This window comes from Acanthaster planci, linkage group LG01 (assembly GCF_054643075.1).
Source record: "Acanthaster planci isolate LZ-2023a linkage group LG01, COTS_SCS, whole genome shotgun sequence".
Lineage (NCBI taxonomy): Eukaryota > Metazoa > Echinodermata > Asteroidea > Valvatida > Acanthasteridae > Acanthaster > Acanthaster planci.
Genome location: NC_141777.1, coordinates 20282878 through 20304901, shown reverse-complemented (window position 1 = coordinate 20304901; position 22024 = coordinate 20282878). Strand labels below are relative to the sequence as shown.

Here is a 22024-nt window from a genome sequence, read left to right as displayed (position 1 = left end):
CTGTCATACACGTGTACATTGAGTGCAATGATGATGAGGTATTAGTAAATTTTACACTGAACACAGGTTTTCCGACTTTCCAGATTTTTTTTGGACTTTTCAATTAAATAGAAAAACAGTGTGACAATTTAGAGGAATTTTGTTGAATGCAGTGTTTACATACATGTACATGTAGAGAAAACTGGCTTCATGGAACACTAACATATCCCGATGTTACTTTTTCTGCAGCACATGTAATAATCTTATTTGTTTTCAACATGCAACTTTTCCCTTGATAATATGGCTTTCTAGCTTCCACTGAAGATTTGGTGAAAGAGTAAAGGGTGCTTTCACGAATTTTTTTTCCAAGAGTGAACTCAGTGCAAATCATGGTACTAGAAAAACTTTCATACGAGTTGCCATCATTTTAAAACATTTTCTCGACGACTGTTTTCCAAAAAAGAAAATTTTCAATTTCCACCCTGATTTTCATCTCTGCTCATTTAAAAGACATTTTAACGTTTTAAAAGAATCTGGACATTGATGGGAAGAATGACCTGAATATTTGGAGGGTACAAAGCACTCCTTTTTTGTCACCTTTTGAATTGCCTGCTAGTAACTCCACCTTCAAGCTTGGGCAAAGAGGCTCGAGAAGCACGAGTGTTCAACCATGACTTAGTGTCCTCAGGTTTACTCTCTAACCCTCCGGAGACGTCCGACCCGGCTGTGGGCAGCGTGCCTCGCTCCTCCAGCAGTTGAATAGTGGAGGCTGGTGAGTAGCTGCGATCGCTGCGACTGTCCAGCCGCCTCGTCATCTCATTGCTCATCTTCTTCAGGAGTTTGGGATTGGTGGGAAAGTCATTGGGAGAGTCCGAGCTCTGCTCGCTGCGGCTGTCCTTCCTGAGGTGATCCCCGACGGAGATGGGTGCCTGCATGGGTAGGGCGTCCCCCTGGGACTGGGAAGGGTAGTGGTGGTGGTAGTGGTGGTGAGGGTGATGGTGGGGGGGCTGGTGGTGGGAATTGGGGTAGGGGTAGTGGCCTTGCTGCGGCGAGTCTGAGGCTGACTGGTGGATGTCAGGATTCTTCAAATAGCCTGCCTTCCCTACATGCTTGTCTTTGGACCAGACGGGAGACTCGGAGCAGAGTTTGGGCGGTCGCTTCTCCCACTGAGGGTGGGACGACTCGCTGGCATTGTCCCGGAGGCCGGGCTGGGGGGCGTGCGCCCAGTTGGCCCTCTTCTGCTGGGAGGGCGGGGGCAGGGGATTGGACGGGGGCAAAGGGGCAGCCCCACCTGGGGGCCCCTGGCCTGACCACACACTTCAGAAGTTGGAGATATTTGGGAGGTGCCGGTATTCGGGCTTGTCCGGCTTGTGCTTGTCCGCCTTGTGCTTGTCCAGCTTGTGCTTGTCGGCCTTGTCTTTAGTGACAGCCTTGGGGTCAGCTGGAGAGGCTGCCAGCGTCGCATTCATGGTGATGTTGCTGTTGGTCAGCTGGGGTAGGTTGTAGAAGTGATTCTGTTGGCATGGAGAAGAAAAACATTGCCCTGTTAAACCCATCTCAATACCACTGTGGTAGTCCCAGCGTTAGGACTACCCAAACATCACTACACACCAACGCATAGCACACTGAATCCCATGGGGAACATCTGCGAAGCACAGTCCACTTTCTCAAACTAAAATATATTGTTTCATTTCACACACAATGCAACCCTGACATTCAAATGAGCAGACTCATACAATCATGGAATAAATGTGACTAGTTTAGAGCCAACAATTTTCCAGGATTGCAGAAAACGGATAGAATTCGTGGAATCAACACTTTTGAAACGGAACCCACTGCTTGAACGGAACTTGCTAAATTTCTAACTTAGAATGGCTTAAAAAGTAAAGGAAACTTTCTGCAAAGATCCCTACAGTAAATGCCTACCAAACCCTTTTTAAGTGCTTGCTTTTAATGAATGAATTAGGCTGGAAACATGCTTCAAAATGAAGGGGTGGGGGATGCTGTATTTATTGTGTGGATTTTTTAAATTTTCACTACAAAAATTGTAAAAAAAATTTGAAACATTGCAGAGTATTTCCAAATAATATTTGTTTCTTTTCTTTTTTTGGGGGGGGAGTATGATTGGGCAAATGGTTTCCATGCATAGTTTAAACTTGCTCTCCTACTTCGTGCTGACGAAGGTCCTGAAACGGAATTTGAATTTCTGAAACGGAATCTGGGATTTGGCAAAATGGAAAATACCCATTTTTGAAACGGAAAATCATTGGCTCTATACATGTAAGTTGTGGCATTTGGGGAGAGACTTTGAATGACTCGCAAAACTTTGAATTTCAGTATAAACCTACCAACCTAATTTATCCTAATTTAATATAAAAACATGTACATGTACAGAATGCCATAAAAATAAAGCGGTCTGAAATCACGCCGAGATCATTTGATCACAAAAAAGCAAAAAAGGAAACTATGTGTACTTGATGAAATCTACTTAGGAGTTTCCCTTCTGGACTTAAAATGGAAGACCTGTATGAAGAAATGATAGACAGCAATGGCAAAGGTACGTCAGGACACATAAAAGAGAAACAGCACTGCGGGCAACTCTCAACTAATGATATTCAAATATTACTGCATGAGTCGAGTAGAAAGCTGCAAAGTACGTGTACATGTACATGGACAACCATTAAAAATTTGCTTAGCAAAAAAAAAAAGAAATTCTGACTAGAAAACAGGTTACCAAGCAAAGAGGTTAACATTGATATGTAGCGTACTGCTCCTGAAATTTTTTTTTTAAAGTTCTGGTAACAAAGCATCTGCCTGGATTGAACATGTGTCGCAAACACTGGCTGGAAACAAGTCGAATGACCCAATCAGAAGCCATTTACCGAGGTGGTAAAGATGGTGCACACCGGCTATGCGTGCTGCATGCTCGGTGCCACTACAACTGACGGGATCATCCAAATGAATGGCACTTGAATTTGACAGATTGTTTTACATGTACCATATATGAAACGGTTTAGTCTGTAGACTGAATCAGGAGATGAGTTTTGGCTGGTGCCAGAACACTCACATGTACCAAGTAGAGGCCCAGGTGCATGGTGGTGAGTCACCCTACTGGTCAAAGAGGTATCCAACCAGATTATGCCACTGCAGTAATGGCTTCTACTTTTTGTCGCCTGGTTGGTGTACATATATGACTTGTTGTAACATAGGGAAAGCCAGTACACAGTCAACTTTTGTGAGTTACACAAGGAGATAATGCAGACGCGCACGTGTGCTCAGACATGTTTGTAGGAAATTGGGTTGTTTTACTTACATGTGTGCATGCACACTGCTCGTGGCATTTGCAATTTCAAAAAGCCTGAAATCCTCTAACTGCTTGAAAATGTACATCCCTGGTAAATGGCAAAACACTGGCTGAAATGAAATAACTGCATGTACACGTACATGTACATGCACTTCTTCCATGTGCTAATATAATATATGCCTAAAGCTAGTCATTTGTGTGCAGTTACAGGCATCAACATATGTACTGAAAAATTCAGGCTGCATTAGAATGCCGCATTAAAATGCATGTACATGGCCGGCAGGATTTACAAGTCTATGGAACTGGATTCAGTCAGTTTTTCAAGGGTATGGGTTGTGTATACAATGGAACGCTGCTATACCGAACACCGCCATATCGAATATTCGGCTGTACTGAACATCGTTCCTGACTTCCAATAATTTGCGCACAGAACCTACTAAACACTATTCAGTTGCCGTTTGTAATTCCCGAACGTCAATATGATAAAACAGTCAGTGTTTTTAATGTTGGAAAGTGACAAGTGGCCATCATTTCCCCGAGGATTGGAAGGGAAAACCACTAGTTGTCAACAGTATTGAATGGACACTTGTTTTGTGACTCCGCATGATCGGGTGTGGAAGAAAATCGTACGTACGCGCACGGTGGCATTGCACTAACAATAGTCTAAAGAGGGCGCCGCTGACACACAACTAAACAGAGATTCGTCACAGCATACATCAGAGATCGATCCTGAGTGGTAGTTTCACGACTTTTAGGATAAACTTGATATCAATTTTGTGACTCAAGATTAAACAAAAAAAAAAAAAATAATTAACAAATACATTTCTAGAAATCTCAAACGTGAATGCAACGGTAAGACATTACAAGAACAGCCAACCATAGTATCACAAGACGGGTGCACTTCAGTTAGACAAGAGAGGGTGCTATTCAACATGGCAACAAAACATTTGGCAGATAAATTTGCTATACCAAACGACCGCTGCACCTAACATTTTGCGTGGACCCCGTCGTATTCGTTCTAGCGGTGGTTCCACTGTATACTTGTAATAAGGAACGTCATATGAATGTGGACACAGGCCAACATGTACATGTAACATTAAAGTCAGCACTAAGAACTCAACTTTGCTTGAAGATAACTATATACAACAGGAAGCACAGGTTTCAGATAATTAATCTCATCCATATAAAAACAAAGCCAAGGCAGGAAAAGAATCACAGATACATGTAGTCAAGTTCAGTATCTCGCCTCCCCCAAGGTTCTGCCTGTGCTATTTGAAGCGGGGTACCGGTGCCAAGCACAGAATCCAAAGACACACATCTTACACTTCACAATACGGCACCATGCCCCAAGGCTGAATTAACTATCACAGCTTGAAACAGGATACCAAGCGCAGAAGGCAGCAGATCAGGAGAGCGACACAGACACAGCGTGAAAGGCGACGGACAGCGGTTGAGCGTGGGAAGGACAGCGAGAGACATGAGTGGTTACCTGCGGCTGTTGCGGAAGTGGCAGTGATGGTGGTGGTTGAGGTGGCGGTGGGTTACGACTGAACCATCTATGATGCTGATTGTGGGATGTACGCAACACATATACGTATATACACAGATGAATGCATACGGGAGGTGAACACACTCAGTGGTCATGGTTTACATGAGCAAATGTCTGGTTAGTACGCATGATGCTACGTGTGATTAGAGATTCCTTCCACCAGGAAAACGGTAACAAACATGTTACAAAGGTAAGGTTTTGAGAGTTTGCATGGAGATGGGGGAAAAGTCGTGTCAATGTCAAAATGAACCCATCAGGATGATCTTCACTTCCGTACTTTTACATGCACGAGTCTGTTCACTATATTACCAGACTTGAGATGAGTGGCAGTGCCTTCCCAATGTTGTCTGCGGTTAGCAGGTAACAAGACTAGTGTTCCTGGGCAACATGGTTTACTGTGATTACAGATCAATGTTACAGTCAGATGTTTGTTTGATGCCCATTCTTAGATCACAGAATGCCCCTTCGTGTGGTGGCAGAGAGTTCTGATTTCTGCTATTCTTGACTTTTGAACACAGGTATGTAATGACAATGACAAATAATCAAATCATACTTTTCTGAAGTGCAATTCACTTCTTTATCTTGTGAACAGAAACCTAACTTAAAGCAAAGACAAAATATTGTGTTGTACATGAATGTACATGCAAGGTTGGTTATGAGTTGAAAGACACAAGAAATTGTTGAACTGTGTTTTCAGTGAGGAAACCGACTGTTCATTATACCCTCTGTCCAAATCAACTGCAGGGTTCTGGACAATACTGAAGGCTTGAGGAAGGTTAAGATGAGCCACTTCGCTTCACATGGGGGCTTGTTTCTCCTTAACAGTTTAACAACCAAGAATATGCCACTGTTTTTTCTAAATAGTTGAAGCTTTTGCTGAGTTACAGAAAGGATCCTTGCAAAAATGCATATGAGTTGGGGTTACAGTTAAAATGACTACCTGACCAAATGGAAGATATGGAAGGAGACGGTTATTAACAGAAAGAAATAAGTGAACCGTGATCGTTATTCAGAGCAATGGCTGCTTGATGAGGTATTAGGTTGTTGTACCCGCTCCCCATGTAAAATCTGGAAATAGGATTCCAAAAAGTAATACAAAAATGCCTCTGTGACGACTCTCACCCTGGATCGGCCCTGTGCACGCCCATGCCGGCCCCTAGCAACACGCTCTGCCTTCTCCTTGTCCCGGTCCTCACCGGCGACCTGCACAAACTCTATTGTAAGCAGCTGTTCACAGGTCATCCTGGCTTGCGGGTCCATCTTCAAACAGGCCTGGACACAAGATGGTTGGTAAAATATAAAGAAAAATCCTATTAACTAACAAAGTTATTGTAGATTTGGTGCGCACGATTAGTTCCCTGGGTGAGATTTAAGTGTATAATATGTGCATGCCGCTTCAATTTCCCACCAAATGTAAATGAATTTAGTCGGAGACCCCTGCTTTATCAGTGCAACTGAAAACTGGTGGGCGTTCATGTATTGGACCCCACAGTGGATTCCTTCAGAGCCGTTACAAGGTTGAGAAGCAGCCTTCAAAAGGATCACCAAAACTCTTGGCTTGCTACGGTAATAGCGTGATTCTGACTTCTGTCTAACAGAGGTCTTTGTCCGTTTCAAAAGGACTGAAAACTGGTAACATGTAATCTGCAAACCATTACATGCCATGTGACCTAACATGGATTTCTCAAGGAGATACAGCTCCTGCACAAGTTTGCTTCAAATCCTTCATTAACCATTTGCTGCCGGGTGGAATTGGTACATCCAGGACGACTTCCTGGGCAATTTTCAAGATTTTCCATTTTCAAAATTCTGCAAAAATTCATAACTTCATTCACTGGATGTTTACACCCACACAAATGACTGTCTGGTGGCTACTTTAATGTGACAGGCAACCTTTACTGACGCCCGAGTATTGCAGCCAGGCCTGCTGCTCAGTAAAGAGAGCCCAGATTGTGTGGTGTTGCGTAATTTCCTTTGTTTAAAAAACTGGCCAAGTTCGTTGCTGAATGGCTTTGTACATGAGTCAGCGCGACAGCTCTGTGGACTGAACGCACATGTACAGTACTACACTTCTGCATAAAACTACAGTGAATGTTGCACAGTGTACAAAATCCTCTAGTGGAATGGTACCAACCTTCAAGAATTTCAAGGTTCTACATAAAACTACAGTGAATGTTGCACAGTGTACAAAACCCTCTAGTGGAACAGTACCAACCTTCAAGAATTTCAAGGTTCTACATAAAACTACAGTGAATGTTGCACAGTGTACAAAACCCTCTAGTGGAACGGTACCAACCTTCAAGAATTTCAAGGTTCTACATAAAACTACAGTGAATGTTGCACAGTGTACAAACCCTCTAGTGGAACAGTACCAACCTTCAAGAATTTCAAGGTTTTACATAAAACTACAGTGAATGTTGCACAGTGTACAAAACCCTCTTGTGGAACCGTACCAACCTTCATGAATTTCAAGGTTCTACATAAAACTACAGTGAATGTTGTACCGTGTACAAAACCCTCTAGTGAAATGGTACCAACCTTCAAGAACTTCAAGGTTCTACATAATACTACAGTGAATGTTGCACTGTGTACAAAACCCTCTAGTGAAATGGTACCAACCTTCACAAATTTCAAGGCTCTTCATAAAACTACAGTGAATGTTGCACAGTGTACAAAACCCTCTAGTGGAATGGTACCAACCTTCAAGAATTTCAAGGCATCAGGAGCTTCGTGAAACTTCAAATCCAAAGGTTCCTACAAAAAAATTGAAAACAAAATTCCATCAGAGCCAAACTACCAGAGTTTCTCCTGCCTATTCAAGTGTGAGGTGGCCCACCTCACTGAGTTGAGTGACCACCTCAGGCTTTTCTGTTGAAGTTTACCACCTCACACTTAAAACAGACAAAGATGGAAGGGAAAAGCAAAATAACTTGGATATTTTGAAATAGATCAGATTCAGATTGTTCAGAATGGTAAAGAGGGACACAGAATATAAGATTGGTTTATTTTAATGGGGAAATTTGGAGTAAATGTACTATTAGACTACATAGAATTTATTTTAGGCCTTTTTGAAAATGTTCCCTTTGTTTTTGATAGGCACTTGAAATTTGGGAAGATTTGTTTGACCACCTCACACATCATCAGTACCCTGGGGGAACCCTGCATCTTACAGGTGCATACACATATACATGTAAGCAGGTCCAATTTTCAGGAGGACCTCGGTTCCTTAGCAAAAAATGCTTGCACCTCAAATAGTAAAATACTATCAGAATGTCAAACTCAGACATCAAACTTTGGACAGGAAACTATCAAATGTTACTTATCTAGCAACCACCTCCACTCAAGACACTTTTGTACAAATGTCCAATGGAGTCCAGGACGTAGACATTCCACTTAACTGATCCAAAAAGTGGGGGCTAGAATTTCACTTTAAGAGGGAGCATATGAACGGGGACATCTTCAGGGGAAATCAGGGCCAAGACGGGGTCAACCAAAGCGTATGACCTTCAGTGTAATTTCAATTCTGGATAAATATTAAGAAAAAAAATCAAAAACGCAAGCTGATGACTTCAGTTGCAGGCCAGCATGTTTTTTCCATGAATGCTTAAAACCCATGTATTTACTTTTGACATCTACCAGTGGGTAAATTCTGGTAAATGGTTGAGTGAAGTCACAGCTGTTTCTTTTCAAAGACATCACACACAAAAAAACGTACGAAAAACAGGTTATCTTTGCCGAAATTTGGAAATTGCTGACTGTGTTACCTTTCAAGATTTTAAATTCTGTTGCAATCAGCACACACATTTTCAGAGTTTCCGTCTTGAACGGCTCCAGAAAACTAAATTAGGACCCGGTGTGGGGGTTGGTACTTACTAATACTTTAGGTTCAGGGAGTGGGAGACCTTGGAAGAAGGCATTGGTACTGAAGATGTTCATATGCCTCTGAATTAAATCACCTGTTCAAAAGGAAGGAAAATAATGTAATAAATAATAATTGCTGAACTGAGAGCCGAATGGTTGAGATTTCTGACAGTGAATTGTAACAAATAAATGCAGGAAACAAGCACATATGCCGGTAGTATTGATATCCAGAGCATTAACTTCTAAGTCCGTTAAGAATGTGAATCCTGCTGCTAGAAATATGTACATGTTGGCTTGGAGTTTGTATTCACTTGGTTTTTGTAGTGCTTTTCTTTAAAAACAAAAGCCAAATTTTTATTCACCTCAATTTTAAAAACTTTGATTGATCTTGTAGCAAGGTGTCTGGTGCCAGGGAGTATTTAAAAAAATTCAAAATCCATTTAGGAACATTTCCAAAATATGCAGCACTTGACGTTGATTTGCTTCAACTTACAATGTACTTTATAAGCAAAACAAACACACAACCACATGAGGTACGAGCCCTCAAAATTCTTGGGAAGATGTGCACATGCCATATTTAAGAAAATGCACATGAATGCAAGGCCAACACAGTAACGGTACATGTATCTCCTCGGATCGGTCCGTAAGTATTGATTCAGAGTTCGTATCTTAAATACCTTATCAATAGATTTGTCATACCATGTTATAGGTTTATCTTTTATTAATCACCTTCAATGTGATAACACTAACTGCTAGAGAAGACATCACAAACAACCCTCCCCCCCACAAAAAAAAACTAGAGGTAATGAGGCACATGCAGTATATGGAGAACATCTGTTCTGCGGTGTCCTGTCAATATGCATACATGTAAGTCACGTCAGCATGTTGGGAAAACAAACTGATAAATCTCTCCTGTGGAGAACTGGACCACGAGCAACATCTGGCGCATTGGAATTCATTGACACAGCAATCAATAAAAATCCATTTATATTCATTTTCATCATATGTTCAAATAAAAGGACGGGGATAAGCCAGCATGTGACTAGTCAGCGGGCAATACCGGTATCTCGCATATGAGAATATAAATGGGACGCCCTGATGTAATGCAAGCTTGTTTCTATCATTTTTGTCCTTCTTTTGATTTGTTTCGTTTTTTGGGGGCGGAGCTGTACCAGCAATATTAACAAGCAAACCTTGCACATTTCATTCACATGCTATTGTTTGAATGTCGGCACTTCACATTTCTGCCTCCAACTATTTGTTCAAGCTCAATATAAATGGTCTGAAATACTCTTGCGTGTCTGTTCTCAGATGTTTATGTACTCTGGAGAGGTGTACGTTGGGCAAATGCAGCCATACACATTGATTACTAGTATTATTATAAATAATTATAATTATTAATTATTATAAATAAAAATGTGTGCTGTTCCAATTGTCATTAACAAGATAACAAAATATATGCAAAATGCACTGTGCTTGTATGTACATAAAGTACAGCACAGTAATGTGGGCCCATGGGTTTATTGTATACAGTTAATACAAAGCCACTCCCAATTACACCTAACTGCCATAGGCTCGATCTACTGAAGATGAGACTGCATTTAAGGTGACATGCATGTATGAGCTCTTGTAATGACTTGCAGATCTGAAGCACTTTAACCACACACGTACATGTATGCATGTATAAAATATTTAGTCTCACCTACTGGTACTTGGCAGAGTTCCACACACTAAGAGCAATGATTAATTCTTACCTCTGATGGGGTGCTTGTGCATAATGCATTAGCGTGACAAGGCATCTTGGCCCTGTGATGTAAGTGTACGTATATGCCTTGCTATGCATTCATGAGTATTTTCACCGATCTGGACAGTATCTTTAGTAGCTCATTTATGTCGGTTTCTGTGTTTCTGAATGACTGCACTGAATGACTTTGTTTCAACTGAATAAGAATTTCATTTCTTCTTTTGTTCTTTTTTTATTAAATTTACATTTTACACTCATCTAAAAAGTACGTGTAATCTGTAAATTTGTCACCAATCCAGTGAATTGATTTTTGCATTTCTGTTCAAATTTTTGTTTCTGAGCACATATACATGTATGTGCTTATTAAATTTTATACTTAGTGCCTTTGATATTTTAATGATGACAGGTCATATGAAATAAAAGCACCTACATGTAGCATGATGCCAGAATGTGAGGTGAATGCAAGGTGGATGTACATGTAAGGTTGCACTGACATGGCCCATCTCCTCCGAGTGTTGATTATCCTAAATGACCTACAGTACATTTCATTTTGTACATGCTCAGCAGGAATAGGGTCAAAAGATCTCTAAGTATCAAGTGACCACACGGTTGCCCTGAAATTGGCCACCGAGAGTTTGGATATCAATAGCAATTTAATAGCGGCAAGCACTGTGACGGGTTTTTATACTTGTATTCTGTGACTGTATTCTGTGATCACCTGGGTTGTATTCAAGTCCATCGTAAGTCCCTGCTAGTCACCTTAAGTCCATCACAAGTCATTCTGTCTTCAGCCAATTCACAAGCTATTCAAATGAACTCTGACAAAAGCATTCTTGACACTGTTTATCCTGTTACTTAAGCCTGGTTTCCATATCGACATAAGAAACACAGAGAGCAATGCAATCAAGATGCAATCTGCAATGCGAACATATGGAAACATGTCAAACAGAGGTGTCGCCAACGACGCAGATAAACACAAAACGGCCCGCGAAGGATTGGCAAAGTTGAGCCAGGTTCAACTTTGCCAACTGCCTGCACTGAGTAGCTGTGGTATCCCCATACAAACGTGCATGCAATGATATCCTGTTGCTTAGTTCCACAAATTGTGCCCGTTTTCTCCTTAATGCTTAAATATTACACCCCAGTGATGAACTACATAGCTGACCTTCAATAAAATGCATGAAACTGTAGTAGAGGTCTGGCATCCTGAGGCAGAACAGTCAATGTAAAAGCACATTTTTTGCCAAAAATCATGGTGTTTCGGACGCCATTTTGTCTCAAGTTTTGGGAGGAATGTCATGCACCGTCTCTTCAGTTCGTATCTGTGTCTTCACGTTTGGTATTCTGTCTGCGTTACAAATGACCATATGGAAACCAGGCTTCATGACTGGCCTTGTAAAGGGACTTGTAACTGGACTTGTGAAAGGACTTGCGATAGACTCAACTCCAATACTAGTTATCACAATGCATTCCCTCAGTGGCACTGGTCAACAGATTCATCTGTAGCAAATCAGCTCGTTGTTGAAATATACAAGACCTGTGAACTGGAGCCTCCACCGGCCACAACTCACCTAGTGTCTTGCGGATGAGGTAGAGCTGGTCCACATCCGAGCGGCCGGGCCAGAGCGGCTCTGTGGTCAGCATCTCGGCCATGACACAGCCAATGGCCCAGACGTCCACTGGTGGCCCGTACTTGGTGTCCCCTACCAAGAGCTCAGGGGCCCGGTACCATCGCGTGGCCACGTAGTCTGTGTAGTCATCGCCTGGACCCGCTGATTTGGGTAGAGAGAGAAGACATATGGATTATTGACATAGGATGTCTGGATCTCAGTGTATCCCTGCTGAAGTTGAGTACTTCAAATGCACTCCAATAGCTTCACAAGTAATCATAAGCATTCATCATTATTCCAGCAGTCATAAATATTCCTTGATGTGAGCCACAAGCTACATGAATGGGTATACAATACATTACAGAACAATTTCGTTGTTAATACAAGTGCTTGTGACAGTAACTGAGTTGATCAGTGACAAGTAATTGTCAAGTATTCACCACCGGCTATTACATGTTCTGCTGGAACTGGGCAGTTTTCAGATCTGATCGAACACAAAAAAACACTAAAATTAACATATCTTCAACATTCCCCACGCTACATTCCAGTATTAAGAAAGTACAAATCGTACATGTAGGAAATTATCAGCCACTACAGGTCAATGTAGCCTCCGTCAGTGAGCCCTTGAGTTTGTTTCCATGGCACTCAGCAGATAACATTAGGAGGCACATCAGTACATACATACATGTATGAATACATGCACAGGCACCCCTCAAAGCAGCCTGCGCTGAAATCATATCACACAGCTGTGGCTATGGCATGCTATTTTCCACTTTACTGACTTCTTTTCAAATAACTCTTAGCTGCAAACACGTTCCTGCATACACAATGCAATAACCTTTTTCTTCTGAAGGTCCTTAGCTCATTAACCGGACATACGGTATACTGTACACAGATGGACAACCAGCAGATTACAAAACATAACCTTGACTTAAAGAGTGTGGGATAATTGTAAGCCTTTTGGAATTGGAAGATTCAGGACCATCAACTGGGAAAGAATGTGCAAATAGGAAGACTGGGGCATACCAGGTAGGGTTAAGATTTGTGAATATGCACTGAAGTTGTCAACTAGGATATAATATAGATCCAAACAATATTTACTCCTTGGATTCATGTAGCTTTCTTCAACCATTTTAATATTATAAAATAATTAAAATCTCCACTGAACTGTAATTAAAAATATATGTACGATGTATAGTCATTGTGCTCTTGGTTGTTGATTGTTTTGTTTTTCAAAGCTGCGAATCCATCAGAAACTGCAAACCAAACATTGAATCTCAATTTTGGGGATCATGGAGCTACATTTCCAGTTCATGCTCAGAAAGAGAACTTGCACATTTTACTCCCGAAAATGCCAAGAAATACAAACTGCATACATGTACGCTGTGAGCAAAAACAGGTTTGTAAACACTGTGAAAAATCTGTGGGCAGTGACTTTGCAGGCAGCGAACTAAAGGGACAAAATCTAACAGGAGAGTTATCGCCGCATCTGAATGAGCATGCATTGATGAGAAATCCTGTGTTGTGACCGGTGTTTGGTTGTTGCCATGGAAACCACGGTTGATGTGATACTGAGGCATTGTGTAACTATAGAGCGGTATGTGAAAGAGGAGACAGCTCTGATGTTTGGCTGTTTTTAGGTTCCCTTTGTTTGGAGGGCATTGTGTTTGTTCAGAAGCCCCCTCCCCTTCCACAAAGGGACTCCCTCCTGTCAAAATACCACCGGAGCTATTTATAACGAAATATTTTGTCAATAAATACCAGTACATGCATGTATACACATACGTTAAGTATTTGCAAAGTACAGTACAAACATGACTGGCAAAGGGACTGTTGGTTTCGAGTCAATGCCAATAACATAAATACACTGTAACTGCAAAATCTATCAACAAATTAAATGAGGACAATAGAACGTAAACGTTAATCAACAAATGCGTACATAAACATGTACAGTGTACTGATGCAAGTGCTTACATAAACACACAACGGTACCGTACTATAGGCCCCCACTTGTTCTGTTGCAAAAATGGCAAATAATGAAATTCTGGGGTATGTAAACCCCAGAAAAATATCAACAAAAGGGCTTTTGTTCCTTCCTGTATTCTACATACCCTTAACCTGCATCAATGCAGATAAAATAGAAAAAAAGAACACAGTATTTGTACATGTATGTAAACATCTTTTAATGACACATAAAATATGAGCAAAATAAATTCAGTGAACTTCATTCGTCAGGTTAAAATTAGATCTTTTGGGGGTGCACCCTTTGTTTTTTGTTCAAGAGAGAATACTGTACATGTGCAGTAGATCAACAATGAAACTACATATACATGTATGTACATCTGCACATACCATCTTGCATAGCCAATTTGTTGTGAAATCTTGTACTAAAAGTCGGACGTTAATAATCATGTAAAAAAAAAGTTGAACTTATTTGCACTAACTCTTTGAAATGAAATTTTCACCAAGCCTGTTTCACTGTACCTCTTTCTAGTGACCATAAAGTGTTCAACCTTGTGAAAAATTCTGTGCTGATAAAAAGCGCCATCTGCTTTAAATTTGGCAATATTATCATCTACGGCTGGGCAGAGCCTTAGGGGGGTGGTATACATGTATGTGATCTTATGGCGTGCAACTGTCATTTTATGCAATATGGCTTTGTTAATGGGTCTGATAATGGTATCTGTGCATCACAAGTAAAATGTCATTCACATGTGGGTCATTCCATGAGGTTGGGGCACAATTTGTGACGGTGTCAGTTGTTACATGGGTTCCGTAAAAATGAAAAGCTATTTCCCTGCATGTGGATTCCAAACTGACATTATTATACGTCTTGCAAGGCTGTATGCAGAGGGGTGTGTTATTTTTGCAGAGTAAATGACCACTCTACAGGTCATGACAGGTGGTAAAACTTACCCATGTAACAAGGACACCATCACAAATTGTGCCCCAACCTCAGGGAATGACCCACATGCAAGATAACACTTTCTTCTATTTTTATCCGATCGCTGTAAGTGCATTTCAAAAGGCATACATGTACATATACATGTATGAATGGTGTTTCAGGGAATTCAACTATAATCAAACCTTCACTGCACTGTCGCAATGAATATTTAATTTTCAATCTTCCCCATTGCTTTTTCCAACTGTATCTTATTGCTTGCAATTTTCTCATGTTGAATTATGAGATACACGTTCACGCATGGCAGTATAAGATAGCAAACAATATCCAGCAAACAATATTAACACCAAATTATGCATTATTCTTTTAATGGTCGCGGGGGACAAAAAGCAATCCTTTATCAGTTTCAGATAAGAAATACCACTCTCCCCAAGTTCAGCGGTTGTTTTGTTTGATTGTTGCCACGGCACCCTACCAATCAATAGGATGAGCGAATGAACTTGTGTTGAGATCTGCATGCTTGCCAGTCACGATGTGTTTCTGCTGGCTACGTGTGCATGCTTCTATTGATTTGCATTCAGGAACTCCCAATTGGTGAAGAAAAATTGCTGGTAATTAGGTACTGTCTTGGCGCAAGCACGACGCCAGGTTAGAACAAATTGCATGGGATGGTGTGAAGGTACGTGTACGAAATTCAAAAGACAACCTACTTACCATTTGAAAGAAAATCGTGCATTAAATTTAAATGACAATTAGTCATGCTTGCTCATCATTTAAATTCCGCTTGAAATTTCAATTTGCTTTTCTGAAGAGGGTTATAATGGTAAATGTAAATAATAAATCATAATATGAAGTCTGCATTGAATTTCTCAAGGATAATTCATTATACATGCGTCATTTAACAGATGTACGGTAGTCAGTACATGGATGTTAAGGAAGATGCACAGCAGCATGTACATTCTGGAAAGCGCTCCACATGAAAGAAATCCCCACATCTTAAAAAAAAACATGACAACAATTTCTCAGCAACTACACTACAAGACACAGACCTCCAAAGTCAAGGAATCAAAGCTCCACACTGCATAAATTGTATCAGCTGTGAGTCTCTTGACAAATGAATCCCCCCCTTTTCATACTGTATGCAAGAAAAATTCAATTAACATGAAAGGGAGTGTGAGCAGAGGACCAGTGGTACTTCATGTACATTATGCACATGCACACGTACATGTACATTTCTGCATGCGCTAGTGTGCCTGCCGCCTTTGCTTTGTATGGACCAAATAGTACAGGATGCGTAAATCTTCCATGGACTAAACCACGCCCACACAAGGTTAACCCCTCTCTGAGAAAAAGTGTACAAGGCATTTGGGGTTAGGGTTTTACATCTGCGAAAAAAATGAAGAGGCACAGTCAAGGAAGTCATAAACAAAATTCCAGATCTGAGTGGTCGCAGTGCAAGAAATGGGAATAATTTTCTCTCGATTTTTTTTTTCACACGAAAACATGGAAATGTCCAAACCGGCATGTAACGCCAATATGTGGACATACATGTGCACTTGCAAGCATGTGTTCCTGATACATGTACATGTACAACCACATCTGTTAATGCACACTTGTACAAATGCCGGGGGTATTAAAAATCACCTACATTAAAGTCTAAGTGATTTCCAAACATGATGCACACTGTATGCATATTTGCTCGGCTGCCTCATCACCAGACTAGATGGAAGGAGCCCATAAATGATGCAGGCAGTATCAACACCGGAGCAGGGCCCCTCAGACTGACTAATGGAGGGTAAATGGAAAGCGACAGATTCACAATCCCTCCAGAGTATTCACTTTACCGAGAAAAGTAAGGGCCCTCGCTCAAACGCCAGTAAGGAAAAACGTTATCATCAACAAATAAATCTCTGCCATCTTCCCCTGCCTTGCACCATCTCGATCCTAAATACTAGAGATGTGATGAGTACCTCAGCTAACTGATATTGAACTAAAAGTAGGGAGTACGTATGTACCTTGTTTCATTTTTACAGTGTTATTGACCATATATGTATGTACGTCCTTCACACCTTCCCACCAACATGTGCGTAACCTTGCCGAAAGGGACCCACAAGTTGAAGCTGACAGTTTAATTACCGATGTTTACAATAACAATGCGCCCTAGAGAGGGAATGGAGAATGCACCATAGCAACACAGTCCAGGGTAGTGTGTGGGGAAACTAGTCAATTACTTTTACATGAAATCGTGGCAGTACAGATGACTGAGCATTACAAGCCAACTGTTCCAATAAAATCCACTTGTATACAGGTGGGTGGATCTTGGAGGCTATAAGCAGTAGCAAGAGAGCCTGTCATTGTCATCTGCACGTACATGGGCAACAATATCTTCTGCCAACCCCCCCCAAACATTTTTCTTCTCAGGGGTATGTTTTGCAAATATCCACATACATCATTTTTCCCACCCAAATGTTCAAAGGCTGCCTTTCCACGCTACGATGATTCCGCGGGCTTGAGTTGGCTCATCAAAGAGCTCACTGGAACGTATCATTTTAATTGCCCTAAGAGTGCGAGAGGAACAGAGGTGCACAGCAGCTGCGTAAGTACTCACAAGGCCAATACCACCTTCATAAGCAGGCAGGAAGAATGTTTTTCTCCTGGCCTTTTACACTGTACCTTCCTACAAAGTTGATTAACCAAATGAAGAAGCTGACACAATGTGGCAGTAACAAACTGGCAGAAACAGCATGCATGCAAAGCAGGTGACTGCAATTAGTGCTATACTGCACGAGACTGCATATGCACAGATACCATTGTGTGCATGTACATGTACAGTACATGTAGGTACATATATGCAGCATTCAGTTGGGCCCTGATGACAATTCAAGCATCAACTGCAGGAGGATAAATGCATTACTGTCTGGTCACATATGCGTACACTATCCTGCCCCAGGCCCCTTCCCCTGTGGCTGTTGACCACAGGACATTTTTGGTGTATCTAACCAACACAGACGTGATGTACATGCATGGAAGAAACTACACCCACGCAATGTACCTAAATATGTGTGCCTTTGTAAGGGGGGAACACAAATATCCAACAAAGATTTGGCACTATTGAGTGAAGGATACTGCATGCATGTACACAGTAGAATATACAGAGCTGTGGATTCATTAAATAGTGGATCATGCACACCATTGAGTGCTGCTGACCATCTCTGATAACCATTAGCAGATTCATGCATAATCTGAATCCTCTGTGATCGCCCCTAGGGGACAATTTCCCTTGAGGCTGCCACCGGGTGCGCAAGCATCTGCTCAGAATACATGTATGCAATGATTCCTTGTCACAAATGTGCAAGCACAATCCCACCCACAGGATCACTGCATTGCACCAGGAGCAGAGCAGGATCAGGGCTCAAGTGTTAACCCCGTGCCTCTCTCTATGCGTGAAAGGGGAAGGGGTACCTTGTGCATGGAATCCAACACATCAGTCACCCGCAGGGTCAATTCCTCCCCGCCCAATCCCTATCTCAGCAGACCAGGCACTGCCCAGTCTGTATTACTATCTGCCGGGCCCAAGAGAGTACTCAGCACCTGGTGCCTCAACCATATTTACAAAGAGTGCGCCGGAGATGAACCAGACAGAAGTGCCAAGGGTGCCCTCCCCCAGCACTTTCCAGATGGGATCATCCAGTCTCAGGGTTTTACCACTTGACCCATTTCGGTATTGATGGTCTTTTGGGGCTCAAAGAGTTTCCAGATATTGAGTGCAATGATAAAAGCACCATATGGTCGACTGTACTTCAACAAACATGAATGTGCACCACAGGCAGTACACATGCACTGTAGCCATACAATGTGCACTATCAGCCAGTGCACTATTTGTACTACATGTATTTGTACATTGTACTATGACCACGCATACAAACACAGTTTCCAACACAATCTACCCTCAGTCCATCAACATTCTCACCCAGATGCTGCAGCATTTTTAGGGTTTTGAGATTAGAGTACGGCAACCTTAAATGTACACACTTCACACATACACGTACATATGCTTCACAAAAGAGTTGTGACATCCCAATTTTTTAAAGTACACCGTACAAAGAAACATTTTGAAAAGGGTTAGAGTTTCAATGGGATGAGGAGATGGTGGCCTTATGGGCAAACTGCTCAGGGATCTACTGGAAGGATTGAATGCAGAATGATTTACATTCAGGCCCCCTTTTCAAGGGTGGGGAACTAAAACCAAGGGTGCACAAGAAGGGTGCCCCAAAGGCAAGTTTTAAAGCAAGGAATCAGCTCAAAGCCTGAAGGGAACATTTTTAAGGAATCATCCATCCAAGAATGCTCAGCAATTATACATGTACCTGGTGGTAACGTACAGGCTACATGTAAGGTACGTATGAGGACAAAATGGGAACTTTTTCACCTTCTTTTTAACCTCAGTACCCCTCGGCTACATTGGTAAAGAATCCCTATCCCCATCTCTCAACAAAATCCCTTTTTAAAAGGTAATCTTGTAATGCCAGCCTCTACATATCTACACGCAGCTTTCAGATCCGTGTCAACAGCGTTCAGTATTGACCACACGCCATCCTGTGGGCGGTCTTCCGGAATCAACAATGGAGACTGCTCAGGTCGCAAACTTCCTCCCACAGAGAAGTGCTTGCAAACAAACAGGCGGACTGGGAGAGACGGGGACCATTGGGAGACAAGGACAGGGGAGTGGTTTTTGTGGGTCTGTGTGCTGTGTAAACAGACTGTGCCTGACACATCTTCGGTCCTTAACAATCAACCGACGCACTGACCTTAGTGGCATGATATACAAAACTAAGCTTGACGCAGCAAGACCTTTCCACAGAGCTAATAAAGTGGTGGAGAAATTAGGACATTCTTCGAATATGGGGACCAAAGTGTGACAAGCTCTACACAGGTTTGCATTTTGGCAAACTGATCAAACAAAAGGGTAATTCACCTAAGCTTCAACACTAGTATCACATTTCTTAATCCTATTGATGATTACTTGAGAAGTCCCAGGTATACTATGCTAAAAAATAAAAGCAAAAAGATCAAGCGAGATACAATTCAAGATAAGTGACTATATTAAACTCGTCGATATGGAAAACAGGAAAGCTTCGAAAATATTGTAAATGTGACATTTTTGTCATTTATCTACTGCTATTGAAACACATTCAATGCAGTGTTTGTAAACATGTTAGATTTGCAAAGATATGTAATACAAAACTGCTGCAAACTGCTTGCTGACTACAATGACCTAAAATACACATCTCAAAATATGGAAGCTCCATATTTTGAGTGATGTTAGATTTAAGTATGTGATTTGCTTCACATGTCACATGATCAGTTCTGTAGGGAAGCAACAACACTGTACATGTACAGAAAACATCATTACTTCTAAAAATCATCTCTTAGGGACAACTCGGAAGAGAAACTGGTGGGCCTTACATGTATCTTTACAGAACTCTGGACTAGACAATTACAGTAGACATAAGTTCTAACAGGCCTAGTGATGACTATGTTTTGATGTGATTGGAATGTTAACTTCTACGCTTGGCCCCAAGCCTAGAAAATTACGTATCAGGAGTCCACAACACATAAACGTACTCAATCCAAACAGTATGGATGTACCGGTACAAGCCGATAAAACATGCATGCCTGCAGGCTCTCTCACTGGCATTTGCTGTACGTAAATATTAACTGAAACTTACAAAGTTATGAAACTGACCATCTCACAATGCCTCTTTACTGTGGCTTATATCTACATGTACTAAGTCCAAACACTCTAGACTGTGTGATTATGTCATCAACACCACTGAAGGCAAGTGACACATGTACATCAACACATGTATTAAATTGGCATGGAAAGGTCACTGGGCTGATTTTTCAACCGCACACAAGCTGTAATTACTACATTTGTTGGCTGTTGCCAAGTGCTCCGTGAGTCAACTTTGAATTTCAAGCACCACTCAATTTCAGGGAGGAAAAGAAAAAGTGGGAAATGTTAATGGATGTTTGTTGAAATCATTATTTGCTACACTTGTGAAGGATCTGCAAGCATTATGACCATTGTTTAAGGGGGAAAAGGTGGCAAACGTTAATAGACGTTTGTTGAAGTCATCATTTACTACTTGTGATGGATCTGCGAGCATTGCAATCATCGTGCTGAGTGTCTTTCCTTCGTACAGCTCATGTCCATTAAATTCATGACAACTGCACTTCTCTTTTCTTTACACTTACCCCACAGAGTGATTAATGCTCCCCTCTTAGCTCATCATAAAGCCAACAGTTGAGAATGCACTACTTTCATGCCCAGTGTGCAAGCGCCATGACTAATTAACTTGCCAGTATGATTATCCCAGATATCAATGAGAGATTGGACCGGTGCCAGCTTGGGTAGGGCTAATTGATGGGTGGGGCTGAAGAGCATTAAATTGCACACGTTTGAGTGCATGCTCTCAAAAGTACACTGTAGTCAATGTACTTTTCGTTCAACGCATGTTTGAATGAAATAAGCAGTAGTTATAAAATTACATGTGGTGCATATAAATCCAATTTTAAAAGGAACGGCTCAGTAGTTAGGTCTCTTACATATACAGCATACACGACAGGTTCACAGATTTGATTTAAAGAGCTTAATACAGGGAGTTTGTAAATTAAATTAGTGCATGTACGTACGTGGTGGTATGGCCAACATACATGTACATGTATGTATCCTTTTAGCACAATGAATAACGTTGAAAGGCTTGAATTCAACAACTTACCACACAATAGGTACTTGCACCATAAGCATGTGTGGATAAACACCATAGGAACACCTGTGCTTGTTTCACATACCTAGTATGGACCCTCCTTTGTTCTCCTGTAATTTCAAAAACTCGGGGAAAATTCTCCTTTTTCTCCCACTGTAACTCCTTCAAGCTTAATTTTCGACGATTTCCTGGACAGGTTCTTCATTTTGCCACGGACAACACTGACCCCAAAATGCCTCCGAAGCATGCCTCCTTACATCATGTGGATTCTTTTATTTGGAGGTCCACACTATATACATGCTATG

At 41.5% G+C, this 22024-nt stretch overlaps 1 protein-coding gene across 3 annotated transcripts in view; it reads right to left on the bottom strand.

Moving 5' to 3' along the window:
* Window positions 1–1288: 1288 nt before the first annotated feature.
* The window catches only part of LOC110982864 (cyclin-dependent kinase-like 1), a 39197-nt gene continuing 18461 nt past the window's right edge, over window positions 1289–22024 (bottom strand). For 2 of the 3 annotated variants that reach the window (XM_022241594.2, XM_022241595.2), the window contains 6 exons: window positions 12009–12209; window positions 8706–8788; window positions 7533–7586; window positions 5955–6104; window positions 4773–4847; window positions 1289–1493 (listed from right to left, as the gene is read on the bottom strand). In XM_022241594.2, coding sequence (XP_022097286.1) covers window positions 1299–1493; window positions 4773–4847; window positions 5955–6104; window positions 7533–7586; window positions 8706–8788; window positions 12009–12209 — 758 coding nt within the window. In that variant the 3' untranslated portion in view covers window positions 1289–1298. The remainder of the gene's footprint in view (window positions 1494–4772; window positions 4848–5954; window positions 6105–7532; window positions 7587–8705; window positions 8789–12008; window positions 12210–22024) is intronic. The other variant, XM_022241596.2, reaches the window with a different exon arrangement.